At 50.1% G+C, this 16,397-nt stretch overlaps 1 protein-coding gene across 1 annotated transcript; it reads left to right on the top strand.

Annotated features, from left to right (window-relative positions):
• Positions 1-365: 365 nt before the first annotated feature.
• GPR15LG (G protein-coupled receptor 15 ligand) lies at positions 366-9,219 on the top strand. The gene is made up of 3 exons (XM_060033713.1): positions 366-435; positions 2,355-2,444; positions 9,063-9,219. Exons 1-3 carry the CDS (start codon positions 366-368, stop codon positions 9,146-9,148), a joined length of 246 nt encoding a protein of 81 aa, XP_059889696.1. The 3' UTR covers positions 9,149-9,219.
• The last annotated feature ends 7,178 nt before the right edge of the window (positions 9,220-16,397 follow it).

Here is a 16,397-nt window from a genome sequence, read left to right as displayed (position 1 = left end):
ACAGGAAAATCTGTATTTGATGGAATGAATACTGACACTAAAAGTTAATATTCAACCCTGAGAAGTGGCTCTTCCCTGCCAGGAGCTTTCTGAGGCCATTGTCGGGAGCTCCTTCCTGGGGCTGGGCATTTATAGCTTTCTGTTTTACAGTTCATGAAATGCTCTCAACTTCTCGAAAAGCTGAGGGTTTTTTCCTCCTGGGAGGGGCTGACTCTACCCTTTATGAGAATTCCAAGGCTGCTGGTGCCCTGCCCACCAGGAAACACCTCTCTCTCTGCCACTCTATAAAGGTCCCCGGTGGCCCCAAGGGAGGACTTCTGCGGCACAGCGGCTTCCCCGGGACGTGACGTTCCCACCCGGCCACCATGAGGTTTCTAGCCCTCGCCAGCCTACTCTGCATCTTGCTTCTCTGCTTGTCCGTCGTCTCCGCAGAAGGTAGGACTATCCCCCTCCCCCGCCCAAGGTGCTGGTCCCTGAACAGGGATTCCCATGTCTGGGAAGATTGGAATCAGGAAATGTTGGAGGGCAGGCCCTCACAGGCAGTGCTGGGCCCTGAAAGACGGGCTGTCACCCCTGAACCTGTACAGCACCTCTATCCACAGTGGCAGCACCGGGGGTGGCTCGGGAGTTTTAAACCCCTGCCATCTCCATCCACAGCCCCAGCTCCCCAGACACACACACACACACAAAAACTAAGTAAGAGCAGTGTGCTGACCACTCGGACACACAACCTGCCAGCTAGATTGCTTCGTGCACCGAAGTCCTCCCTTGCTGGAAGTTCTGGAGCCGCTCTATTACACGTGCATGAAGCTTGGGGCACGATCTGTGTTGAGTGAATGAATAAATTAACTAGTAGACCATCTGAGTCTGAACACCCCCAAATCTCACGCACAAAAAACACCTGTGGCAGACAGATGGGATGAGAGTATGTGGTGGGGGGCATGTTAGTGTGCATTTGGAACTGGGGGAGACAGCCCTTGCACTTCCGTGGATATGAGTATTTAGCTCTTCTGTCTTTCTCAGTTCAGATAGCTGAATACTTTGAGCTTTTGCTCTTGCCTAACCCTCTAAAAACTGCCTACTTTTTTTTGTTTGTTTGTTTTAGCAATTATGGTTATTTTAACATTTGTTGGAGTTTGGGGATATAGAAATAAACATGGAGGGAAAAACACCCATAGTTTCATGACTCAAGAATGGCCGTGTTCAACATTTTGTTTATTTCTTTTCGGTGTGCCTACAAGCATCTTTGTAATTGAAAACGCTCTGTGTGTTCAATCTCGTATCTCTTTTATTGATCACTATATTATTATAGTCACCAAAAATACTTATGATTGAAATCTGGAAGCATTTATACCAGAATGTCAACAACAACCATCTCTGTCTGCACGGTAGGATTATAGAAAGTATTTGTTTTCTAAAGTTTCTGCAATGAACATTGCCACATATACAACATGGAAAACAGTGATTAGAGTTCCTCATAAACACAGTCTATAGCAATGCAATTTATCAGACCTCTTCTGTTGGAAAAGTTAGAGGTTGCCAGTGTTACCTTAATGACAATTCAATGAAGATGAATGCCTTTCCTCGTTAAGTTTCCTATCCATTTAAGAGTATATCCAGCAGATTCCCCAAAGTGGTGTTATTTAACTAATATTTTTAGGTATAACTTGCCATCAGGTGAATGTGCTGTGATGAATTTACATGTTTAGACGTTCAAATGAGTCACAACTTTGCACTATTTTAAGTATATGGTAAAAATCATGTGTGTACATAAAACATTTCCTAAGTTTAGGATTATTTTCTTAGATTACCAAAGGGAGAGAATTACTGTGTCAAAGGGCGTAGACACTTCTGAGTGACGGTGCTGAACTGTTACTCGGACAAGGGACACGAGGAAGACGTATTCTGGAGGCAGAGTATCTCCCCACACTGACTTTTTTTTTTTTTTTTGCGGTACACGGGCCTCACTGCTGTGGTCTCTCCCGTTGCGGAGCACGGGCTCCGGACGCGCAGGCCCAGCAGCCACGGCTCACGGGCCCTGCCTCTCCGCGGCATGTGGGACCCTCCTGGACCGGGGCTCGAACCCGCGTCCCCTGCACCGGCAGGCGGACTCCCAACCACTGCGCCACCAGGGAAGCCCTGACTTTTTTATTTACGGAAAATAGATCACCTCAAGGCCCACTCTTCCCACAGGCCCTCCTGTAGCCTGGCCCATCCTGAGTTTCCTTGAATAAACATTCCTGAGCCCTCAGCCTTGGGAGTTGAAGTTCCCTCCTGTCACTCTTGTACAGACCCAGTCCCTGGCAACCCCAAGCACGCTAAGAGAGGGTCTCTGTTCCTGTGTCTGCCCTCAGGGAGAAGGCATCTGAGTCATCCTGCCAAGCCCGGGAAAGGCAAGCCCTGCTGTCCCCGAGTTCCTGGCCCTGACATGATGACCCGGAAAGGTAAGCACCTGCCCAGATGTAAGGAGAAGCTCTGGGGAGGCCGTGAGACAGGCCGTGTATGCACCCCTGGCCCCCGTGCCTGGGGGACATCAGGCACTTTTGCGGAAGGGCCACAAAGAGACCTGATCTCACCCTCACTGAGCTTCCCGTCTAGTGGGGGAATCTGACCCCCCCCCCCAAAGTCAACAATTAATCACCTTGAACTGAATACATTCCCACAAGGGAAAGAACAGGATGCAATTAGAAAATGGGATGGGAAAGACCCCTACCCTGGGTGGGAGGCATCAAAGCAGGTGACATTTGTGCGACCTGAAGAAAGACAAGGAACTGGCACCCAGAGTGTGGAGGGGACAGGGCAGGGCAGGCGGGGAAGCAGCAGGCGAGCAGGCAGGAGATGGGCAAGAGGGGTGGGGTGGGGGGAGTCTGGAGGCACTCACGGAAGCTACGAACCAAGGCAGGGCTGACCTCGTGAGTGAGCTGGCACGTGAGGCAGGGTGACCAGAGGGGATGGGGCACACAGGTCCAGGGAGTCCCAGAGCTGTGGGCAAGCAGCACCCGTCCAAGGCGCCAGGCTAGAGGTGCAGATCCGGGCTCCCTGCCAGGGCGAGGGCTCGAAGAGCAAGGCTACCCTCTCCTCCAAGGCCGGAGGGGACTGGGGAGTGAGGGAGACGGGCCAGCAGAGGGCTGCAGGCACCCAGCTCCCAGGACTGGGGCACCAGGCCAGGGGCAGGCTGACGCATGGGAGTTGCCTGACCTGGGGTGCAAGGTTAGGACAGCTGGACCTCTGCTGGCCTTTGGTAGGAGGGTCCTAGAGCCTGGACCTGGCAGAGCTCCCATGGCAAAAGCAAGCCAGGCCTGACACAAACCCAGGGTTCCTGCCTGCCCGCCCACCGTTGCCCCCCCACCCCGCCCCTGCAGCCTAAGGCCACTTCTCAGAAGTCTGAGAAGGCCCCAGCCCTGCTGGCTCCTCTGGGGCGGTGGCCCAGGGAACCTGTGATCAGAGCCGAGCTCCCACACCCCTCCCAGCTACCAAGAGTCCTGTGCACCAAGCTGGGGGCGGGTGGGGGCCTGGGTGTGAAGCAGAGGGAGGAAGGCAGGCTGCACGGCTCAGCCTCGGGCCACTTCTCTGGAGAAGCTGACAGCCCCTCCTTTGAGACTGGCCTCACATCCCACTGGGGTCGGGTAAAAATAACCACTTCTCACACACTGAGCCCCAGTGTGACGCCCGGCCGGGGCTGGCTGACTGCAGCTCTGCTCTCCCCGGAGGCTCCAGCCTGGAGGAGGAGGTGTGTGAGTCCTTCCCCATGGGGAGGGGCAGGGTATGCTCAGACCCTGCAACCCCTCCCCAGGATGGACTTGCTCAGAGGCCCTTGTCGATGAAGATAATCAATAAACAATCAATAATAAGAATAGAAAATAGTTTGATTTGAGCCGAACTGAGGACTAGCCCAGAAGCCCGCCTCCCAGATTACTCTGAGAAAATGTGGAGAAGCAGGGTTTTCAGCACAGTTTTTTATCTTGTCAGAGCAAAGAACATTAAACAAGTCAGGGTTGCATTTCTTCAAGGTTTCAAAAAAAAAGAACAGACCAGCATGTACACAGCGACTCAGTATGACCTTGGCACCTGGGAAGGAATGCTAATCAAAGGAGTACCAGCCCTGGTATCCCAGGAAGAGGGGCATTTAATCTATATTTTAAACATGGACATTCTTTACTTCTGGTCAATGTGCCCTTTTACTATTCAAAGCAGATGTACAATGCATGTTTGATAAGGCCACACACAGGCTATTTTAGTTAGCATAAAATTCAAGTTAACTCGCGTATAAGCCAGAATGACTTCCCTATTTCTCAATATGTGAAAAAAATTTTAGTTTTTGGCCACGCTGCACAGCTTGTGGGGTCTCAGTCTGCCGGTCAGGGATTGAACCCAGACCACGACAGTGAAAGCCCAGAATCCTAACCACTAGGCCACCAGGGAACTCCCTGTGAAAATTTCTTTCATCACAATAAACATAAGAGAAGTTAAGGATGCATGGTGCGTGCGCACACATGCACACACGCACAGACAAGCCCACACGGTTCATAGGAAACAGCTGGGTTAACTCCTTGTGCACAGTACAATGGCAGCTCTTTTTTCAGTCACACAAGACTTTAGGATAATCTAAGTGCATGGCTCCCGTGCTGAGTCTGGATTTCTTGTAGTGTATATGTCTTTTAAATTCCATTGCAGGAATTTGCAAACAACTTAGAACAAGAAGAGCAAAAAACATTTTTACTAGGTCCCTGTCATGCGGTCTCATTTAAATGCTTGGAACCACCCTGGGGAAGCACGGTCATCACTTTACAGATTGGGAAACTGAGGCTCAGAAAGACTATGAGGCAGAGCCAGGAACTTGGATCTGTCTTCCTCCTTCCACTGCAACAAACGCTGTCCTCCAGAGAGAGAACTTTCCAGCATCACGCTTATGAAGACATGTGCGTGCCCAAGGGAGACTGCATACTTTCTGGAAGGAAAGTTCCATCTGGGTTGGAATCTCAGCTCCACCACTGGCTAGCTGTGTGCCCTTGAGCAGGTACCCCAGCTCTGCTAAGCCTCAGTCTCCTCACCTGTGAAAGGGTATAATAATGGACTCTATATTTTCATAGAGTCTATTACCTCATTGTCCATGGGGTCATGACTATAAAGCCAGGCATTGGCCTGGCACCAGCTACCCCATAAACTTGCCCTCCCGTGGCTGTGGAGGAAGTCTGAGCTTGCCCAGGCTTGGAGGTTCCACTCGCCATCTTCCAGGGCTGACCCTGGGGCTCACTCAATGCTGTGGAATCAACAGCAGGGACACTGGGTGTGCCAGGCTCTGGGAATTCAGCCTCTCTATCCCAGTTCACTGACATAGGAGTGTCTGCGCATGTCTGTCAAAAGAGAAGGTAACCTGGGGCAGCCTGGAGGATGTCCCTGAACTGACATCACCAGCTGTGACACACACAGGACAATATCACCTACCCTCCAATCTAAGGCATCTTTCCTGAGCATGGCTTTTACCTATGTGCTCTTCTAGGACCGTGGCAGTGACAGGAAGAGGCGGGCACAGGACTCTGGGTCAATTTGACAAAACCATTGTCAAAAATCAATGTGCTGAGTGGCCAATTTGCTGAACTTACCACATTTACCAATTTACTAAAAGAGGGCTTTCTATAAAGCATTTGAAAAGTTTGTAGCAATCTATATGGCAGCATTTTTAAAAGGAATGTTTAATTTGTTGATTCTGTTAGCACTTGAGGAACCCCAGGTTTAGGCTGGGGTCAGACTGACAGCTGTCTAGACCCCGCCAGCTGGGAAGTTCTGTGACCCTGGGGACTCTGTCAAGCTGCCCTCCATCCATGTGTCCTGAGGCTGTGAGTGAGAGGGAGCTCCTGGGGAAGGCTGGGGCGGCCTTGTGGGAGGGTCCCTCGAGTCTGAGAGTGTGCCTGCCTATCCCACAGACTTCCCGAGGCCTGAGAGCTCCGTGCCACCCTCGCTGCTTTGAAGCCCAGCAAAATGACTTGACCCATAGTGGGAGACAGGGGCTGAAAGGGACACAGAGAGATTTCTTGCCCACCGTGGGGTTGCCACTGTCTTCAGAAAGGAGCCCAGACTGCAGAGACAAAGGTTACCCACTGAGGACCACGAGTGTGATGACTTGAGAATTTTGGCAACTTTGGGTGGTAGCAGGGTGGACACAAGGGCTCAGTACAATGGATGCAGGAAAGGAGGAGGTGGAGAGGGTGCCCGGCCCATACTGCCCAGTGGACCAATCAGAGGGACTCAGATCAGCAGTCTTGCTCTTTGTGATTATACCTGTCAGCCACGGCTGCATAACAAAACACCTCCAACTTCAGTGGCCCAAAACAATAAGTAGTTATCATTTTCCATGTGTCAACAGGTCAGTTGAATGGTTCTTCTCGTCTTGGCTGGGCTCACTCATTCTTCCAAGGGTTGGACAGGCACTTCTGCTGAGCTTGGCTGGGCTCTCTCACATGTTTGGGGGTTGGTGGTCTGAAGCTAGGATGGTCTCAGTTGGGCAAATGGACTCTCTTCCACATGGTGTCTCATCCTCCAACAGGCAAACTCAGACTTGTCTACCTGGGGCTGCAGGGCTCCTCCTATGTGAGTGGAAGTACCTAAGGCCTCTTCAGGCCTCCGAACTGGTCCACCTTCATCTCCACTGCATTCTCTTGGTCAAAGCAAGTCACCAGGCCAGATTCAAGCAGCAGGGAAATAGACCCCTTATCATGATGAGAGAAGCTGCAAAGTCACATTGCAAAGGGAGGGTGGAGAACTGCACCCATATTTGCAGTCAGTTAACTGCAGTGTTTATTGTAGGAGCCACAGAAGAGAATCTTGGGGCCTGAGGGTGGGGACAGGGGGTGGAGGGGAAACAGTGATCAGGAAATCATGGTTCTCCATCAAAAATGCTGGTGGAGAACTCTCACAATATGATACTAATAGAAAGGAGTAGTTTACAGTGTATATTACTATGGTTATCGCTATGGAAAGGCAAAAGCACTTTCAAATAGGAAGAAAAAGAGAAAATTACACCAATATTAGCACTTATTTATGATTAAGAGATGAAGCTATGGATGAATTATGATAATTAAATTTATTTTTCATACAGCTAGTGATTATATAGCAATTACTGTGCAGCACTTACATCTGCTAACTCATTTAACCCTCACAATAATCCTAGATACTTTTGCTATCCTCATTTTTACAGATGAGGTGCCAAAGCACAGAGAGGTTTAGTAACTTGTTGAAGGTCACCCAGCTAGGGTGGGTAAGTAAGTGGCAGAGCTGGGCTTTGAATCCAAATAATCTGGCTCCAGATTCTATGTTCTTAACAATCATACCACCTTGCATATAATAATAATCCAGAAACGAAAACAGGAAAAAGAAGAATTTCATTACCATAATTTAATAACCCTCCTCATTCATTTGTGTTTCCTTTTTTTATACAAACATACTTACCTAGTTTTATTTTTATTGTACCTCATTTTTTAATTTTTAAAATTAACATTGCATTGCAAGCATTTTTCTTCATGATGCTATATAGTCTTCATAATCACACGGTTTTATCTCTGTTAAACATTTCCATCATCACGAGGTACCATTTACTAATTAACCATTTCTCTACCATAGGATATTCAGATTGTTTCCAGAATTTTTTTGTGCTATTAAAAACAAAACTATGGGGACTTCCCTGGTGGCGCAGTGGTTGAGAATCCGCCTGCCAATGCAGGGGACACGGGTTCGAGCCCTGGTTTGGGAAGATCCCACATGCTGTGGAGCAACTAAGTCCGTGCACCACAACTACTGAGCCTGCACTCTAGAGCCGGCGGCCCACAACTACTGAGCCCGTGCCACAACTACTGAAGCCCGCACACCTAGAGCTCGTGCTCCACAACAAGAGAAGCCATTGCAATGAGAAGCCCACACACCACAACGAAGAGTAGCCCCGACTCACTGCAACTAGAGAAAGCCTGCACACAGCAAAGACCCAGTGCATCCAAAATAAATAAATAGATAGATAACAAAAACTACGGAGCTTCCCTGGTGGCGCAGTGGTTAAGAATCCACCTCCCAATGCAGGGGACACGGGTTCAAGCCCTGCTCCAGGAAGATCCCACATGCTGTGGAGCAACTAAGCCCGTGCGCCACAACTACCGAGCCTGCGAGCCACAATTACTGAAGCCTGTGCACCTAAAGCCCGTGCTCTGCAACAAGAGAAGCCACCGTAACGAGAAGCCTGCGCACCACAACCAAGAGTAGCCCTCACTCACCACAACTAAAGAAAGCCTGGGTGCAGCAGCAAAGACCCAAGGCAGTCAAAAAATTAATTAATTAATTAATTACCTTAATAAAAAACTATGGGGACTTCCCTGGCAGTCCAGTGGTTAAGACTTGGCCTTCCAATGCAGGGGGTGCCGGTTCGATCCCCGGTCGGGGAGCTAAGAAGCCACATGCCTCGTGGCCAAAAACCAAAACATAAAACAGAAGCCATATTGTAACAAATTCAATAAAAGACTTTAAAAATGGTCCACATCAAAAAATCTTAAAAACAAAAACAAAAAAAAAAAACTATGAAGACTAGCTTAATGCATGCAGGTTTTTTTTCCTTATGGATTATGCCTCCCATAAATGGGACTGGTTTGTCAGAAGATGAGACACATATTGCCTGAGACAGAGAGGAGACAGCCTGAGGGTCCAAGGGCCTGCAAGTAGGTGTGGGTGAACCCTCCCACCACCGCCATCAGAAACAGGGCTTCCAGACCCCTCAACTTTAGTGGACTCTGCTCTTGACAGAGACAGTTGAACAGGTAAACTACCTTCTCTCCATCTTCTGCCTGTAAATCAGATTACTGCCTGCTGGGATAGAAATAGCCTGGGCTGGTCATGTTTGCAATGAAAAGCCCCCTCTGGGCCTCCAGGAAGGAGTGTAAGATCTGACTCTTGCTTTAATTTTTTTAAAAAAAATATTTGTATCTAAAAATTAATCTTAACTGTATTTTCCCCTCTCCCCCACCTTGACTCTGTCTGCCTCTCTGCCTCTTGTCTGGTCTTGTCTGCCCACTGCTCCTTCCCAGGACACCATGTGAGAAGCTGCAGACCATGCAAGTTCAAGCCAAAGCCCCACTCTTGGGTGGTGCCTGGGGCACTCCCACAGGTGTAGTGCTCCCCAAAACAGGCTCCATATAGCCTAGACCCTCATGCTCAGTGCCTTAGACACCCAGAAGACTTAGGTTCCCCCAGAATACTCCCCTCAAAGTTGGGGCTGATGACAAAGCCTCTGCCCATGAACCTGAGCCTCTTCTCTTAAACACAACATTTCTTGCCTGCCATGTTGGACTGTGCTCATGCTGCCTTTTAGAAAAGCCAGAACCAGAATCTTCTGAAAACCACCACATGGATTCAAAGGTCAAAGTCCTGGAATGCCTGTCTTGTTGTGTGGCCCTGGACAAGTAACTTAGCCCCTCTGGACTCATGCTGGCTCAGAGATATAAAATCCAGCGAGACAAAACATACAAGGAAGGCATCAATGGGCTTCACTAACCCCTTTCAACCTTCATGGCAGTGAGCTGGGACGTTGGAGGGCTTCGTGTCGGGCAGCAAAGGCCCTGGGAAAGTTCCAGAACTCCAGATCCTGGTCTCAATCATGCCACCAACCTTCAGAGTTATTGTGTGCCAGGTTCAGCCCACCTGGCCTCAGTCTCCACCTGGAGCCTTGAACGCTGACAGTCAAGACTCCACTGTGACCTGTGGCAGCTACAAATCTGGAGACTTCTGAGCCTGCTAGGGTGCAGGGTAACAGGAGCCCAAGAGCAGCCAACCAGCCATGCAGAGGTTCATCTGTCCTGAGATAGTACACCTAAGCCCCACATCCCGTGGCTCCTGAAGGAACCCCTTCCTGACTTCCCAATGTGAATCTGCTGGAAAGAACGCTCAAAGAAACAAATTGTAAATAAATAAACAAAATGCATGGCACATGGTTGCTTGAGAAAATTGGTGGTAAGGCCTGAGCCACAGCTTTCTACTAGAGGAAACCCCACACCCTGAGGTCTCTCCTGCAGGCCACGCCTTCCTCACAGCACACCCTAACCAGCAAAAGAGGGGAGAGAGGAATAGTGACAAGAGCAAGGGTCTTGGTCCGACGCACCAGGACTCAAACCCCAGTCCTCCCCAGGATTTTCGTGTGACCTGGGCAAGTCAGTTTCCCTTGTCTGTAAGATGGAGAGTCCAGGACCTATTCAGAGGGTTAACATGAGGCTCCGGCAAGTAGACAGCTGTAAAATGCCCACAAGGGGCCTGGCACACAGAGGAGCTTGGTTCCGGGAAGCCCCTGCCTTCCCTGCCCCCCACCCTAGGGGAGTGTTTATGCCCAAGTGAACACAGAACTGCGGAGAGAAGGCTCAGAGGGAACAGATGGCCCAGGTCTAAGAGGATTATCCCTCAGTAAATGCCTTCTAATCTGATTCTCCCGGCAAGGTGAGAAGGCCCTCCCTACGTCATCCCACAGGCACGTCTGAGAAGACCAGGCCCACCAGGTGCGAGGCTGATAGGCAGAGCTTCCCTGGCCCTGGGCGATGGGGACAAAGGTCCTAGGGCAAGCTCAAAGTCCCTACCTTGTCCTAGGACAGACCTTTGCCTTCCTTCCAGGAACTTCATTTGCGAGCTCATTCACTCACTCAGTTATCCATTCCTGGGGGTAGGTAATGGTCAGACGGTGCTAGTTGTGAGGCTCAGAGCTGAGCAAATATGGTCCTCGAGGGCAGAGAAATCGTCACGCAGTTGTGAGGCAAGAACAGAGGACCAGGCACGCGAATGGACGTGAAAAGAGGAGGAGCTTATGCTTACACTGAGTTATGGGAGAGTCCCAGCGGGAGAATGGGTGTGTGTGTGTGTGTGTGTGTGTGTGTTCGTGTGTGTGTGTGTGTGTGTGTGTGTGTGTGTGTGTGTGTGTGTGTGTGTTAGGGTGAAGCAGGGGTAAAGACTTGAGTGTTTGAGAAGAATCTAGCAACTGGACAGCAAAATCGCGGGACAAAAGCGAAGTGGAGTTTTCAGTCTGGGGCCATGAGAGCACCCAAACGTTATCAGATATTTAGAGCTTATCCTGAGGACGATGGAGAGCCAGAGCTGTCTGTGAGCAGGAGAGAACGCAGGTAGGAAGGACCATCAGGAAGAGATGGAATGAGCTGGAACGAAGGCAGAACAGCAGGGGAGGGACACAGGGGAGGGATTCCAGGGGCTTCTGAACAGCAGTGGAGCAGGCTTGAGGCTCGGTAAGTGTATGGGCTGGGGGCCAAGTCCACAGTGGACATTTCCTGCGCTGTGTGAGACTCTCACCAGGAACTCTCTTGCAAGGTGAACCCCTCGCCGCCCAGCAATGGGGGAGCTGGCCATTCCAGATCCTCGTCCCTCGCCCATCTCCTCTCCGCTCCACCGCACTCCACCTTACCCAAGAGAAGATAAAGAAAACACTCACACGAAACTAGACACACGTGCTCGAGAGTCAACAGGAGGAACAATTCGAAGGCCAGCAATTCCTCAGGAAAGCACAACCGCAGAAGCTTCGGCATCTTTGAGGGCGCACTAGGGAAGTCATTTAAGGTACACAAATAAAAGGAAGACACAGCCTGGCCCTTGGGAGGAGGCTGTCTCTGAGGGGCAGGAATGCAGTCCCCGCAGCTCTGAGCCACTGGCCTGGGGGAGGTGAGTGCCAGAAAGAGACCAGCCTTGGGCCAGATGGACAGTGACCCAGAGGGGCTTCCAGGGACACCAGCCCTCAGAACAGCCCAGGCCAAAAGTGGGAGGCACAGAAAGGAGCTGAGGACCCTGCACCTGCCCGCCCACCCTGCCCCATCTGTCCTTCCTCTGAGGAGCAAGGGAAAGACTGAGACCAATTCCCAAGCAAACAGAGGTGCCCATGCAGAGCCGAACGCTGTCCAAATGCCAAACACTCTCCTTCCCCCGCTCACCTGTGGGATGCCCTCTCCAGAACTTGTGACACGGGCTTTTAAACTTGATGGAAGAACTTAACCCTCAAAGGGTATTGAGTTGACAGGGAAAGTCTTATGAATAAGGCTATTCAAGGCTCACAGGGACCCTAAGAGGATACAAAGAAAACCCAGACATCTGGAAGTGACTTTACGTTATAAAACTGGAATTCTTCTGTTGCCTTAATTGACTCCTTGAAGAATCTAAACACACTGGCAGGTTACAGTAGTGTCGCTAGAGAAAGTGTGCAGTCCCCATGGTAACTGAAGGGGCCCACACTCCCTGACTTGGTGGGACCCCTAGTGTAGTTGACAGAGCACAGGCTTCCCAGACGGACTTGGGTTCAGGTGATGGCTGACTGTATGACATCAGGGAGGTCAGACGACCTCTCAGAGTCTCAGGTTCCCCATCTGGAAAATGAGGCCAAGACTGCCTGTCACAGAGGGCTGTTAGGGAGAGGAAATGAGAAATGTCTGGCTCTGAAATAGAAGCCGAACTGTCATCCCAGATCTGTTTCCACCAAACTAAACGGATCCAGAACTCTCCCCCTCTCCACCCCTGTTCAAGACTAGGTCTTCAGGTACAGAAGGAAGTCAGAAAGAGAAAAACAAATATCGTATATTAATGCATATATGCAGAACCTAGAAAAATGGTATACAGATGAACCGGTTTGCATGGCAGAAACAGAGACACAGATGTACAGAACAAACGTATGGACACCAAGGGGGGAAAGTAGCGGGCAGGGATGGTGGAGAACCTGCTGTACAAAAAATAAATAAAATAAAATTCAAAAAAAATTATATGAATGAGCTCTTTAACATTCGGTAATTCTACACTGCTCTTTTATAACTTATATTTATGTTCCAGTTCCCCATAAAATGTTATCCAAATGTAATACTTTTTGTGTTTGAAAAACATTTTACTGATCACATCTTTGCAATAAAATTATGTATGTATTAAAGTAAAATTAAAAAAAAAATAAAAGACTAGGTCGTCCGGGACCAGTTCCATCCCCAGCTATCACAGAACCTCCTGTTGGAAACCACACGCATTTTACAGCCCTGCGTGCCCACCCACTCTGCTGACTCATCTCTGAGCTTATCTCTGGGCCAACTGTCCAGGGTAAACCACTTTCTAGAGTCCCAGCTGGTTAATGTTCACGCAGGACCCCACGTGTGACTCCCTCCAACTGACTCCAGAGCCACTTGCCCTGTAGTGGAAGCATCATAAAACTTCTAGGATATGGGTGTGTCTAGGTATCTAGTCTGGTTTCCCAAGTGGTGGTTGGACCTTGCCTGTTTACAAGCAGTCTGGTAACATGTGGCCAGGTCCAGAGGCAGGTGGTAGGCTTGTTATCAACAGCTCCATCACTGGAAGAGGTCTTTGGTTCATCTGCTGTTTAATCTGTCAAACTGCCCTGACCCTCAGGATTTGCAAAGTATGAACCAGAGGGTAGAATTTATCAAATTACAAGATGTCAGACCTTTTCCACGTCAAAATGCCACCATTTCACTTGTTCAACTCAACGTTTAAATACGCTATAGATATGGACGCTTACACATGTGCAGTAGTTCCCACTACTCCCTATTGCCTTTCCCTCAGCCATTTCACACCTTTCCACATCCTGCCTGGCTCAGCAGGCATTTCAGTGTATACCCTTTGGCTACTTCAGCCTACCCATTTATGGATGCGTGGAGGGGGAGGGAGAATGTCAAAGGCCTGAAGAGGGCCAGTTGTTGACTAGGACCAGGAACCAAGACTTATGACACTGTCAGGTGTCCTTCATTCATTCATTTATTCAGTCATCATTCAGCGAGTCAACAGCTGCTCATCAAGGATCTATTGTGGGACAGGACCTATGTGGATACTGAAGCAACCTATGCATGAAACATGGTCTCTCCCCTAAATGATTCACGGCACTCTGGGGGAGACACCAAAGCAGACAGATTACAGCACTAAATTCTTTTAAGGGTCCTGTCAAGGTCCCAAGTAAGGACCAGTTCTGTCTGGGGACAGAAGCATACTACTCTCTGGAGGAGAAGACATTCTTGGGAATATCCCCTACCCAGGCTCAGCCATCTGGCAGGCTGAGATAGCAAAGGAGACGGCTATAGGGTGAAAATAGGCAACGCCAGGACTGGAGTTTCTGCCCACCTGTGTGAATGCCACAGTGACCAAGAGCCAGCATTAAGACACAGGAATCCCAGCAAGTGAGTACTAGTTCCAGCTAGATGGAGACTGGGGGAATAGGTGGCAGCCCCAGATTCCTGCAGAGTCTCTCAGTTAGGGGAACAAGTCGGGCCTTAGATAAGAGGAAAAATGCCATTCCCATGTCAAAGGACACTGAGGCAGCCACCTTATACCTGGCCTGGACACAACAAGGGGTCAGAGAGTGGCCACATTTCAGAGTAGATAATGTCCAGGACTCCTCAGCCCCACAGAGCCCACTGCTGTAGGGAGGGACTCCCAAATTCCAGCCAGGTGGGTATACCTGACCCAGACCTGTAGAGGACAGTCCTCAGGACCTCACCTGGGCTGGGATAGGTGGGACCTCACAGTCGTGTCCAGAGAAGGTACATCCCCTGACCCTATGCCTTCATGCTCAGTACCAAACCCCATCCTGGACCACGGCTTCCCTGTCATGAGCAGTCATTTTGTTGGAACTTGGCAACTGAACAGAACAGCTCAGGATGCCAAGTTCCAGGGCAGACGTTAGTCTGCCAGATGGTCTCATCCCAGACAGCTGGGGCAATAGCAGGGTGCTGGAGACCAACCCTATCCCCCTCCTAGATCAGAGTCATTAGGAACATGAGCCCGAAAGCAGGCCTCTGCTGCTCAGCAACAGAAAGAGCTGAGAGCGCCCCTTGCCCAAACTCCCCTAGTGCAGGTGCACACACGTGACCTGGGCATGCGTGTTTAAATGAGGAGATGTGAGCGATCCGCTGGCTGTGCACGCATGTGTGCACAAATGGGTCTGCAAATGGGACTAGAACTCGTGTGTTTTCGGGCAGCTGTGCGAATGTGCGTGCATGTATGTGGGCAAAGGCACTGCGGGTTAGCACGCTCAGATCAGATATGATCAAAGAGGTCACAAGAGCCTGGGGTGACATGCTGGCACATGGGGCTAGAACACACATGCATGCCCAGTCTGGCAGCTGGCACTCGAATTCCCACTTTCTAACAGCGGGACCAGCTGTTTTACGTCTACCTGAGGAAGAGCTCTCGGAACCTGACCTAGAGATGACCTGAGTTGGTATTTCACAGCAGGTGCCATGGTGAGGAGGCCCAGGGGAGAGGGAGCTTGTCACCATGCAGGGGTGACGGGCCCGTGGAGGATAAGGTGACAGGTGTGCCCGAGACTGCCCGGGGTCTTTGAGTGAGGGCCAAGCCCCATGTCTCATGGCAGGTGGGACTTTCCTTCCCAGCTATGAGAAACTGAGCCCTCCAAACAGTTTCCAGACCCTCAGCACCACAAGGTCAAGATCAGGGTCCATGGTGAGAACCTCCATAAAGAGCTGCTGTTTTTTACGTTCTCAGATGCTTTGTTTGAGGACAGGGGCCGGTCTAGACTGACTAACTCATTCCCGTTTAAGTCAAACTTTAATGGTTTTAGCATTGAAAGTCCAGTACCCCGGAAATCCCCTCAGTCCCAGGCAAACCAGGCTGCTAGTCACTATAAGAGATCTGAACCTGTACAACTGAAGGGGGACAGAAGAATATAAACTACAAATACAAAATTAGGGCTCTGGAAGGACGTGTGAGAAAGGGGCTCAGGAGCTGAAGCTTCAGGAGCTTCACGGTCATCTTCCTCTGCCATGGAAAGAGTTTCAACTATTTTTACAGCCAGGCCAAACTGGGTGTGAATCCAGACTCTTTCCCTCACTGGCTGTGTGAGCCTGGGCAAGTGACTTACCCTTTCTGTGCTTTCACTTCTTCCTTTCGAAAGCAGGGACAATCACACCACACACACACACACACACACACACACACACACACACGGCATGTGGGGTACTCCTTCTCTATCCCTCTCCAGTACAAGTCTGTTGACTGTTGACTGTTGACTGTTGACTGTTGACTGTTGAACTGAGGAGAAAGGAGTCAAAAGCACCAACCACTGGTGAGGAGATGGGCAGATGGGACACAGGGAGAGCTGGCTTTTCTCAGCACATTGACACTTGCCCCAGGAAGCCCTGTCTGTGCCTCCAGCTCACTGGGTGATCTACAGAGAGCCGCAGTCTCCTCATCTCTGTGTAGCACACAGGGAATGCTTGCCCTAGCTTTGTCCCAGCATTTTGTAACACGAATGATGCAGGAATGTCTGTGCAAGTTAAAGTGCATCTTTCCAGCAGACTCACAGATACGGAGAACAAACTAGTGGTTACCAGTGGGGAGAGGGGAGGGGAGAGGGGCAATGTAGGGGTAAGGAA

Source organism: Delphinus delphis, chromosome 16 (assembly GCF_949987515.2).
Source record: "Delphinus delphis chromosome 16, mDelDel1.2, whole genome shotgun sequence".
NCBI classification, from domain to species: domain Eukaryota; kingdom Metazoa; phylum Chordata; class Mammalia; order Artiodactyla; family Delphinidae; genus Delphinus; species Delphinus delphis.
Note: the sequence above shows the minus strand (reverse complement) of the source record. Positions and strands in the feature narration are given on the sequence as shown.

What these genes read in the sequence shown, in the direction of transcription:
- GPR15LG (XM_060033713.1), top strand. Translation starts at nt 366, where the DNA reads ATGAGGTTTCTAGCCCTCGCCAGCCTACTCTGCATCTTGCTTCTCTGC. An exon ending in GTCCGTCGTCTCCGCAGAAG is followed by an intron (nt 436 to 2,354) that starts GTAGGACTATCC and finishes GTCTGCCCTCAG; the next exon opens with GGAGAAGGCATCTGAGTCAT. An exon ending in TGACATGATGACCCGGAAAG is followed by an intron (nt 2,445 to 9,062) that starts GTAAGCACCTGC and finishes GCTCCTTCCCAG; the next exon opens with GACACCATGTGAGAAGCTGC.